The 11,648-nt window shown below is 45.4% G+C and overlaps 1 protein-coding gene across 1 annotated transcript in view; it reads left to right on the plus strand.

Moving 5' to 3' along the window:
• LOC309514997 (D-serine dehydratase-like) overlaps nucleotides 1-7,388 on the plus strand; it is a 46,531-nt gene extending 39,143 nt beyond the window's left edge. The window contains exons 6-8 of the mRNA XM_082192576.1: nucleotides 146-335; nucleotides 1,773-1,878; nucleotides 4,876-7,388. Of these exons, the coding sequence (XP_082048702.1) occupies nucleotides 146-335; nucleotides 1,773-1,878; nucleotides 4,876-4,965 (386 nt within the window). The 3' untranslated portion in view covers nucleotides 4,966-7,388. The remainder of the gene's footprint in view (nucleotides 1-145; nucleotides 336-1,772; nucleotides 1,879-4,875) is intronic.
• The last annotated feature ends 4,260 nt before the right edge of the window (nucleotides 7,389-11,648 follow it).

An 11,648-nucleotide genomic window follows, 5' to 3' on the forward strand; every position in this document is an offset into this window, starting at 1 on the left:
TGACCCTCTGAATCTTGCCCAGGACGGAATGCAGCCCTCAAAGCCACCGTCTTCCAGCAGCGGGGCCTTTTCTGTGGTGGCCCCTGGAACAATTTCATTTGAATTCATTTATGTGAGAAACTTCCCCTCCCTCTCTGCCTTCCAGATGCCCAGCAGATGATGATCGGCTCCTGCCAGCTGGAGGACATTGCCGTCCGGGTCTTGACCAGGGTCATTGGTCACTACCCACACCGCAACCAGATGCTGGTGGACTGCGGCTGGACCGGCCTGAGTCTCCACAGCCTGGGGCAGCTGCCGACTGGCTACGCCCTGGTGGAAGGCCATCCCAACCTCAAGTAAATGGAACTCGCTTTGGTGCTGTTAATCCTGGCCTTGTCAACATCTTAAAAGGAACTGCCTCCAAAATTTGGCTTTGCTACAAAGGGCCTTGCAGGATCTGACCAAAGGCCCATTTAGACGTGCATCCTGACTTGGGGAAGCCCAGAACGCAGGCAATAGCCTACTGCTGTCATATGTCTCCCCAGCATACTGTCTCAGGGCTTATCTGACAACATTTTGGAGGTCCCAAGTCGCAAGGTGGTTAGATTGGTCTCAACTAGGGCCAGGGCCTTTTCAGCACTGGCCCCAACTTGGTGGAACGCTGTATCACAGGAGACCAGGGCCCTGCAGGACTTGACATCTTTCCGCAGGGCCTGCAAGACAGAGCTGTTCCACCTGGCCTTTGGTTTGGACTCGGTCTGACCCTTATGTTTCCCTCCCCTTGTGGTCTTGATCTATCGGCTACTTTTAAAATGAGGCTGCATTTTAAATTGCATTTTAAATTGGTTCCCCCCCCCAATGTTTTTATTGTTATTTTACTGGTGTTAGCCGCCCTGAGCCTAGCTCTGGCCAGGGAGGGCGGGGTATAAATAAAAATTATTATTATTATTATTATCATCATCCTCATGGCATCGCACAATTTTTTCCATTTGTCCCACGATTTCTGGGCACAGTTTGGAAACACCTTCCTTTTGTCTTGCCTCTTTCCGTACGAAAACCCGCAAATTTGATCCTGAATCATAACAAGCGTCAAACCGGAGGAAACGTTTGTTCCGATTTGGCGGTAAATCGTAGCTTTTCCAGGGAATTTTTTTTTATATACAATGGCACCTTGGGTTAAGAACTTAATTAGTTCCGGAGGTCCGTTCTTAACCTGAAACTGTTCTTAACCTGAAGCACCACTTTAGCTAATGGGGCCTCCTGCCGCTGCTGCTGCTCGATTTCTGTTCTCATCCTGAAGCAAAGTTCTTAACCCGAGGTACTATTTCTGGGTTAGCCGAGTCTGTAACCTGAAGCGTCTGTAACCCGAGGTACCACTGTAAATGTCTACCATTTCGCCTTTTACTCGCCTTTTCTCTAAACAAAAGAGTCCGAAACGCTGCACCGGGCGGTCTCTAAAACCCCTCGATCATTTTGGCGGCCATTTCTGAACCTTTTCCCAACTTGACCATCTCCTTCTTGAGGTGAGGCGGCCAGAATTGTACACCGTCCTCCCAAATGCGGCTGGCACCTTACAGGTGCCATGTTTGCCTCACACCCATGAAATGGCTATTTTCATGTGGCAGCACCTAACCCCCGGAACTCCCTGCCACTTGACTTCAGGCAGGCGTCTTCCCTATTCTCTTTGCGGCGCTGGCCTGATGTCAATAGGCAACCTGAGGCAGGGTCGGGGGGGAACAGAGACTCCGAAGCAAATCCCAGCGGGCTTACATATCTCTCTTTTCCCTCTGCAGGTTGGTAGGGATGACCCAGGAGCACGGCAGAATCGAACCCGTGGCAGGCAAGCTGGATTTTGCCCAGTTCCCCCTGGGCAGCCTCCTGGCGCTGATCCCTTATCACGTAAGTACGGCTTGCGCACTGGAGAGCACTTGCGCGCTGAGATGCTGGCGTGCCTTCAGCATCACTGGAGGGAAGAGTGTCTCTGACCATGTTCAGAGTGCCTTTCCACCCCCCCTCTCTCTGTGTGTGTGGTCTTCCCTCTTGATCCTCTCTCTCTCTTGCACACACACAACTTTTTTTTGGGGGGGGATAATTTTTATTGAGTTTTACAGATTTTATCACAATCACAATCAACATTATCTCAAAAACAAAATAGGATATAAATCCCCCCCCCAAAAAACCCCTCACAACTTCCCTCAACTTCCTTCTCTGAATAAAAAAATTATTTCCAGTAGCACCTTAAAGACCAACTAAGTTAGTTCTTGGTATGAGCTTTGTGTGCTTGCACACTTCTTCAGATACACTGAAACAGAAGTTGCCAGATCCTTCTATATAGTGAGAAGGTGGGGAGGGGTATTACTCAGAAGGGTGGTGGGAATGGGAGATTGGAAGGTAGCTGAGATGAGCCTGTTGACGACTCTTAACGACTGTAATAGGTCTTACAGGAAAAGGCAAGGGGTGAGAAGGTGAAAAATGGCTTAGTCATGTATAATGAGATAAGAATCCAATGTCTTTGTTCAGACCAGGTCTCTCCATGGTTTTAAGTTTGGTAATGAGTTGCAATTCAGCAGCTTCTCTTTCCAGTCTATTTCTTTTCTGGTTCTTTGAATGTTTGCTTACCCCTGCTTGTTTTATTTTACCTTAATATGCCGTCTTTAACTTAAATATTATTACATTCTTCACATTTTTATCCCCTACTTGTTTTCACATTTCCTCTTGCGCTTTATTATTTCCCCATTTTTACATCTTAATTTCTACGTAGTTAATTGGTAGTGTTTACTCAAACCCTGCCGGCGAGGCTACATCTTTTTGGTTTTTCTGTAAGTACAACATAAATGGTTCCCAGTCTTTTTAAAAAAATCTCTATTGTCCTTATCCAGGGTTCAGCAACCTTTTTCAGCTGTGGGCTGGCCCTCAGACCTTTTGGGGGGCCGGACTATATTTTTTTGGGGGGAGAGATAAATGAATTCCTATGCCCCACAAATAACCCAGAGATGCATTTTAAATAAAAGGACACATTCCACTCATGAAAAACACGCTGATTCCCAGACTGTCCGTGAGCCAGATTTAGAAGGCGATTGGGCCGGATCCGGCCCCCGGGTCTTAGGTTGCCTACCTCTGTCCTTATCTCTTATCTTTTGCCCTTAGCTTCGCCATTTCAGCATATTCCATCCTTTTTTCTTTTTTCATTGGAGTCTTGTCATCTTTCCATTTTGGGGGGGCTAGTATAATCCTAGCCGTTGTTGTCTCATACATAAATAACTTATTCTGTTCTTTTGGCAAGTCTTGAACGGTAATGCCTAACAAAATAGCTTCTGGTGTTTTTTTTAAAAAAGGTTTTTTTTAATTAACAATTGCAACATAACAAAATATCGAAACATGTCATATTCGTTATTTTTTTCCCCTTTCCCCTCCCCATCAAACTCTCCCTCTCCCCCCCCCAAACTTCCCTCTGCTCCTCTCTCTGATTTCTCACCACATATAGTTCTCTGCATAATGTAAAACTGTATAAATCCTTATATTATCTGTCTACTGTGTTAACACTCCATAAATCTGTGCATGTTTATTCGAAACCTGCCAAGGAGTCCCATTCATTCTGTAGTCTTTTTAAGTAATTTGTAAAAAGTTCCCACTCTTCTCTGAAGTCACAGTTGTCCTTATCTCGCTGTTTGTATGTCAATTTTCCAGTTCTGCATAGTTCATCAATTTCTCTTGCCACTGTTCTTTTGTTGGGGTTTCCTCATTCTTCCATCCTTGTGCTATCAAGACTCTTGCCGCTAGTGTAGCATACATAAATAGGTTCTTTGTTTTTTCTGGGCAGGTCTTGTCCTACAATCCCTAACAGAAATGCTTCTGGTTTTTGTTGTTGTTGTTTAGTCGTTTAGTTGTGTCCGCCTCTTCGTGACCCCCTGGACCAGAGCACGCCAGGCACTCCTGTCTTCCACCGCCTCCCGCAGTTTAGTCAAACTCATGCTGGTAGCTTCGAGAACACTGTCCCACCATCTCGTCCTCTGTCGTCCCCTTCTCCTTGTGCCCTCCATCTTTCCCAACATCAGAGTCTTTTCCAGGGAGTCTTCTCTTCTCATGAGGTGGCCAAAGTCTTGAAGCCTCAGCTTCAGGATCTGTCCTTCCAGTGAGAACTCAGGGCTGATTTCCTTCAGAATGGAGAGGTTGGATCTTCTTGCAGTCCATGGGACTCTCAAGAGTCTCCTCCAGCACCATAATTCAAAAGCATCCATTCTTCGGTGATCAACCTTCTTTATGGTTCAGCCCTCACTTCCATACATCACTACTGGGAAAGCCATAGCTTTAACTATATGAAGAAGAAGAGGAGTTTGGATTTGATATCCCGCCTTTCACTCCCCTTCAGGAGTCTCAAAGCGGCTAACATTCTCCTTTCCCTTCCTCCCCCACAACAAACACTCTGTGAGGTGAGTGGGGCTGAGAGACTTCAGAGAAGTGTGACTGGCCTAAGGTCACCCAGCAGCTGCATGTGTGGGAGCGGAGACACGAACCCGGTTTCCCAGATTACGTGACTACCGCTCTTAACCACTACACCACACTGGCTCTCTATGGACCTTTGTTGGCAAGGTGATGTCTCTGCTTTTTAAGATGCTGTCTAGGTTTGTCATTGCTTTTCTCCCAGGAAGCAGGCGTCTTTAAATTTCGTCACTGCTGTCACCATCTGCAGTGATCATGGAGCCCAAGAAAGTAAAATCTCTCACTGCCTCCATTTCTTCCCCTTCTATTTGCCAGGAGGTGATGGGACCAGTGGCCATGATCTTCGTTTTTTTGATGTTGAGCTTCAGACCATGTTTTTTTTTACAAATGTCCTTTTAAACATTTTCTTCAGCTTCTGGCTTTTTAACACACACACAACTCTTGTGCCCCCGACAGGCCTGCGCCACCGCTGCCATGCATCCTGTCTACTACGTCCACAGCGAGGGGCGTGTGGTCGCTACCTGGAAACCAGTCAGAGGCTGGTAGGAAGACGAGGAGGCGAGCAAAGACTCCCGAGCCAGAAGAGAGATGGGAACTGCCTTTATGATCCAGAAAGTGTGCAAAGCGCTTTCGAACTCGGGCCTCACGGGATGAGTTCAGTAAAACTATGAAGCTTTTTTCTGCATTCCTCAAGAAAAATCTGCAGCAGTTGGAGGTGAGCTTTGTCAACAATGTTTAGGTAATACACATACCATATTTTTCACTCCATAAGACGCACCCAACCATAAGACGCACCTAGTTTTTAGAGGAGGAAAACAAGAAAAAGAATATTCTGAATGAAACAGTGGATGTATGATTTTTGTGGTTCATGCTGTGGCCACAGACATGTGATTGGATGGTGAGTTTGGGGTAGCCCAATGCAAAAATCCTGAGAATCCATGTAGATCTGTGCTTTGTAAGCACATTTTTGCGCCATTGCAGCCCCATGCAACAGTGGATGCGTGATTTTTTTGGTGCAGGCTGTAGCCATGGACATGCTATGTGATCTGATGGTGAATTGGGGGTGACCCAATGTAAAAATCCTGAGGATCCATGGGCCTTTACGTCCCCCCTCCCAGGCAGCCTCCGCTAGCGTCCCTTATCACTCTTCCGATCCCACCATCAGCTGTTTCCTTTCAACACTCCCTTCCCTCTTGTTTTGCCTGTCTTTCCCTTAGCTGGAGCAGTTTTTTGCTCCTCCTTTTCTTCTAATTTCTCTCCTTACTGCTTTAGTCTTCCTGTTTCCCCTCTTTGCAAGTTTGCTGCCTTTACCTCCCCTCTCCCTGGCAGCCTCCTTTATCTCTAGCGTCCCTTATCTCTCTCCCTGACCGGCAAATGATCAGCTGCTTCCTTTCAACACCCCTTTTCCCCTTTCAAAAAAAAAGCATGATATGCTTTTTGCCCCTGGGCAATTTGGCTCCAGGGACCACACATTTGCTCCATAAGACACACAGATATTGCCCCTTACTTTTTAGGAAGAAAAAAGTGCGTCTTATGGAGCGAAAAATACGGTACGTAATAGACAATCTTTATAGAATTCCTTTAAACAATAACAAGTTCAAAATGAAATCTTAGATTCAGGAGTCTCTGAAAGCCTTTAAATGAAGAGAGATACCAAACTTAGTACGATGAAAGATAAGCTGTGAAGCTTTGTGTATTCAGCAAATATAATGTCCAACACTGAACAGACCCCAGATTTTGACTGCTGTTTCATAGTTCTTCGTCAGTGTGGTGGGAGAATTTAGAATTGTTTCATAAACTGAAAATAAAATTTTACAGACGATGACCTGCATGACACATCACTTTACAAAAATTATAAACTGTGATACAAACAGTAATGAAAAAGAGTACATACCCCATCTTATTTCAAATGAATATATGTGAATGAATGGGGGTGAGCTAGCAGGGTGGGTTTGATTTAAATCGAATCGATTTAAATCACGATTTTAAATCACTAGTCAGTAAGACTTGATTCAAATCTCTCTTTTTTAACAGACAGACTCATTCTTGCTGGTATCGTCCTAATATTGACAACCAGATTAAGGTGTCACTTTTGGAATAATAAAAGTTTCAGAGTATTTTTCACAGTTATGTCAAAAATTACTGATTTGGGTATGCTATTAGAAATACATAGGCCGATAATTATGACATTATGGTGAGGTTTAACTGTTTATATTTATTCCTTCCTTTATTGGAAGGAGAAAAACAATCATTTCCTTAGTAACAATTTAAACAATTTATTTAACTAAGACAGTAACATTATAGCATGTGTATCCATGTTTGCTAACTGATGTGGTTAAACAATTTAAAAAAAACACATACTTAGACAGGGTTTTAGCACACATGAAAAACAAATCCTTATTTCCTGATGAATAGCCTTTGGACTATATTGTAACTTCAGCAGAAAACTATCTTTAGAAAGATATTACCCCCAGAAGCATTTTATTTTAAAAATCTGATTCAAATAAAAAAAAACAATTTTTAAATTTTAAAAATCTGATTTTGGGTTGTTTTTGTTTTTTAAAAAACAAAACTATTGATTTTTATCCACCCTGTGAGTTGGGCAGCCAGAAACATCTCTTAAGTCTGTGAGCAGCTACACTATGGAACTCCCTGCCTATTGAAACCTTTGAAGCATAGTTTCCCCCAGCTTAAAACATTTTTTGTTAGGCAAGCCTGCCCAGACGCGTAAATGGTGACAGGTTTTAATCTCCTTTCAACCTGCTGTTAACTGTAATGATTTTTAAAAATGTTTTTAATGCCTTGCTTTAAACTTTTTTTAACGGATGATTTTAATGTAGTGAACCGCCTAGAGGTTTGATTACAAATAGGCAAGATTCAGATTTTGTTAAATGAATAAATGAGATGGACATAACCACTCCTGTAAACGGATCAGAACAAACGATCAATAAACAGCGGCTATAATCTAACATCTGTGTGAGCTTTGTGTGTGCCAGTCAGGATGAGTGCTTGATAAACAGGTTCTTCTGGAAGGAGCCCTTGGCCACTCGTAAAAGATAATAGAAAGATTCGGCGCTGGGAACTGAGAGGTTTAAAAAGTTTTAGTTGTAAAAACCAGACCGCCACAACTATCGCTTTTGATGCTTATCAGCTCCTAACCTCAGATTAAATATTCTTATTATTACAACTACAATTTATTACGCATCTTTTGCCCCAAGGCAAACCTGAAAGCTCATACCAGTAACAAACTTAGTTGGTCTCTAAGGTGCTACAGAGACGTCACCTTGCCAACAAAGGTCCGCATAGTAAAAGCTATGGTTTTCCCAGTAGTGATGTATGGAAGTGAGAGCTGGACCAAAAAGAAGGCTGATCGCCAAAGAATGGATGCTTTTGAATTATGGTGCTGGAGGAGACTCTTGAGAGTCCCATGGACTGCCAGAAGATCAAACCTCTCCATTCTGAAGGAAATCAGCCCTGAGTGCTCACTGGAAGGACAGACCCTGATGCTGAGGCTCCAAGACTTTGGCCACCTCAGGAGAAGAGAAGACTCCCTGGAAAAGACCCTGGTGTTGAGAAAGATGGAGGGCACAAGGAGAAGAGGACGATAGAGGACGAGATGGTGGGATGGTGTTCTCGAAGCTACAAACATGAGTCTGACCAAACTGCGGGAGGCATTGGAACACAGAAGTGCCTGGCGTGCTCTGGTCCATGGGGTCACGAAGAGTCGCACACGACTAAACGACTAAACAACAACAACAAGGTGCTACTGGAAGGAATTTTTAATTTTTGTTTCGACTATGGCAGACCAACACGGCTACCTACCTGTAACCGTGTTATTCCTCTTATATCTTCCTCACTGAGCAAATGTGTGGCAGCCAGACCCAAGTGGTGGTTGTTAAATAGACTGACATCTTGAAATTTCTTTGGCTTTGTGGACTTGGGGGGCTGGGAGCCCTACGCACTCACCCCGTTTCCCCCAAAACACACCCACCCCTTCAGAACAGGCAGCTTCGGAAAGATTAAGAGCGAGGGAGAGCGCTGGCTGTGCGAGGGTCGTAACACAAAGATCCCAGGACTTTAAAGGGATCCGGCCAGGGGATCATAAAATTATAGGGCCCTCTCCTTCCCAGTGGGGGGGGGGGAGAGCCTGGCCACACAGCTGCCTGCCTCTGATCTTTCTCAATGACCCTCCTTTGAAGTGCCTCTACAACTCCTGCCTATTCTTCCCACCAGCGGAAAAATATATACCATTTGTTAATCCTGCAGGTTAGAATTGGGGGTGGCTGGGCAGGTACCTGGGAAACACTTGGGGGGGGCGTTGGAAAAGAGGGTCTGTGAGGAAACAAGAAGTCCACCTTGCTTGGTACGTCTTCTTTTTTTTGGAATTTTTTTTATTAAGAATTTCAACATAACAAATGATCAGAAATACATCATCCTCATCCATTTTTTCCCCTCCCCATTTTTCCCTCCCCCCAAAAAAAACCCCACCCTTACACACACGCCCACCAGACTTCCCTCAGCTCCTCTCTCTGGTTTTTCAACATTTGTTATTCTCTGTATGTCACAGAATTGTTTGTTGTTGTTGTTTAGTCGTTTAGTTGTGTCCCGAGTCTTTGTGACCCCCTGGACCAGAGAATGCCAGGCACTCCTGTCTTCCACTGCCTCCCGCAGTTTGGTCAAACTCATGCTGGTAGCTTCGAGAACACTATCCCACCATCTCGTCCTCTGTCGTCCCCTTCTCCTTGTGCCCTCCATCTCTCCCAGCATCAGGGTCTTTTCCAGGGAGTCTTCTCTTCTCCTGAGGTGGCCAAAGTCTTGGAGCCTCAGCTTCAGGATCTGTCCTTCCAGTGAGCACTCAGGGCTGATTTCCTTCAGAATGGATCGGTTTGATCTTCTTGCTGTCCATAGGACTCTCAAGAGTCTCCTATACAGGCCTTTGTTGGCAAGGTGATATCTCTGCTTTTTTTATCTATCTAAATATTATCAATAAAAAGTTTGTGTATGTTTATTCAAAACCTGCCAAAGAGATCAATTCATTTTGTTGTTTCTTTAAGTACTTTGTGAAGGGTTCCCGTTCATCTTTAAAGGCACAGTTATCCTTGTCATGCAATTTATATGTTGGTTTTGCAAATTCTGCATAGTGCATCAGTTTCTCTTGCCACAGATCTTTGGTCGGGATTTCTTCATTTTTCCATCCTTGTGCTATTAAGACTCTTGCCACCGTTGTCACGTACATGAAGATATTTTTTAGTTTCCTTGGCAGGTTTTTTCCTACAATCCCTAACAAAAATGTGTGGATCCAGAATTGGCCTCCGCAGTCACTTTCCCTAGCACCTCATATGCTTCCCACTTAACTTGACTTCACATTAAACCCCAGAGTGACAAAAACTTTTGCTGTGATTCCTGCGTTGTAAGAGGTTGAACCCGATGAGACTCTGGGTCCCTTTGCAGCGCTATGATCATATGAAACAATTTGCAGCAACACTATGAATCTATCTCTAATCTTCTTTGCAGCCTTTGCAAAGACAGGCACTTCCTTTGTCACAAAGCCACCTGTTTCACCCAAGAAAAAGAATTGTGCTGTTTCTACCAAGGTATTCCTTCTATGTGTCAACAAAGATTTTCAGAAATCTCTCTTGGATCACCGTATTAGGGCAGATTAGCAGACAGGGGAAAATGTCTTCTGCCTGATATTGGCCACAAGTACAGAATCTGCCTTCGTAAGTGAGCTTGTTGGAGCCAACATCCAGGACTGCATTTCACAGAATCACAGAATTGTACAGTTGAAAGGGACCTTGACGGTCATCTAGACCAAACCCCTACCATGAAGGGATCTCAACCAAAGTATCCATGACGATTGGCCATCCAGCCTCCGGGATTTCTTCAGGAAGCACACATGCATTTAGTAAAATAGGTAAAGGTAAAGGGACCCCTGACCATTAGGTCCAGTCGTGGCCGACTCTGGGGTTGTGGCGCTCATCTCGCTTTATTGGCCGAGGGAACCGGCGTACAGCTTCCGGGTCATGTGGCCAGCAGGACTAAGCCACTTCTGGCGAACCAGAGCAGCGCACGGAAACGCCGTTTACCTTCCCGCCAGAGCGGTACCTATTGATCTACTTGCACTTTGATGTGCTTTCGAACTGCTAGGTTGGCAGGAGCAGGGACTGAGCAACGGGAGTTCACCCCGTCGCGGGGATTCGAACCGCCGACCTTCTGATCGGCAAGTCCTAGGCTCTGTGGTTTAACCCACATCACCACCCGTGTCCCTAGTAAAATAACCGGCTCTAAAAATGCTGTTTTAAAAAAACAGAATACCAATGAGAAAATTTGGATTTCCCTATTTATTGCATGGCCCTTCTGTAATCTACCCAGAATAATAGGATTGTTGTTAACCAGAGTGGTGATGTAGTTGAGCTGGGTGCACAAAACTCTTAGCTTTTGCCTGGCCATAATGAAGCCTGCTGTACAAAGGGAAGAATCGTGCCTGGTGCTCCGCCTACTTTTTCCTTCTGGCCCTGCCCACCTCTGACGTGCGGTCCTCCTGGGAGGTTACCCACCCCTGCCCTAAACCCCAAAATAAGATCTGGCCAGGCCCAACTTCTGAGTTTGCAAAACACTCATCGTCAATTTGTGGTGACCCCGGGAGGCAACTGGTTCTTCAGGCTTTTAAGCAGGTTCCCCATCACATGGGAACTTTTTGGGGGCTGAACCTGCATTCAGAGTGCAAACATGCAAATACACACCCCCAGCTGGCGGCCCCTGCAAAATCAGAGCAGGTCTGCAAAACAGGAGAATCAGGTATTTTGGGATTGGGGTGGACCAGCAAAGTAATGTGGAAGACAAGGGGCACACACCAGGGTCCTTAACATTGCCGTTGCTACACACAAGCCTCCTGGGACTTGATGATGAATCCCGACAAGGCGGAAGTAATGTTGTTGGGGGACAGGTGTGGGTGGGTGTGGGGGACTCCCTGGTCCAGAATGGGGTAACTGTGCCCCTGAAGGACCAGGTGCGCAGCCTGGGAGTCATTTTGGACTCACAGCTGTCCATGGAGGTGCAGGTCAATTCTGTGTCCAGGGCAGCTGTCTACCAGCTCCACCTGGTACGCAGGATGAGACCCTCACTGCCTGCAGACTGTCTCGCCAGAGTGGTGCATGCTCTGGTTATCTCCCGCTTGGACTACTGCAATGCGCTCTATGTGGGGCTACCTTTGAAGGTGACCCGGAAAC

The sequence above is a fragment of the Podarcis vaucheri genome (genome assembly GCF_965113315.1).
Source record: "Podarcis vaucheri genome assembly, chromosome: 12".
Classification (NCBI taxonomy): domain Eukaryota; kingdom Metazoa; phylum Chordata; class Lepidosauria; order Squamata; family Lacertidae; genus Podarcis; species Podarcis vaucheri.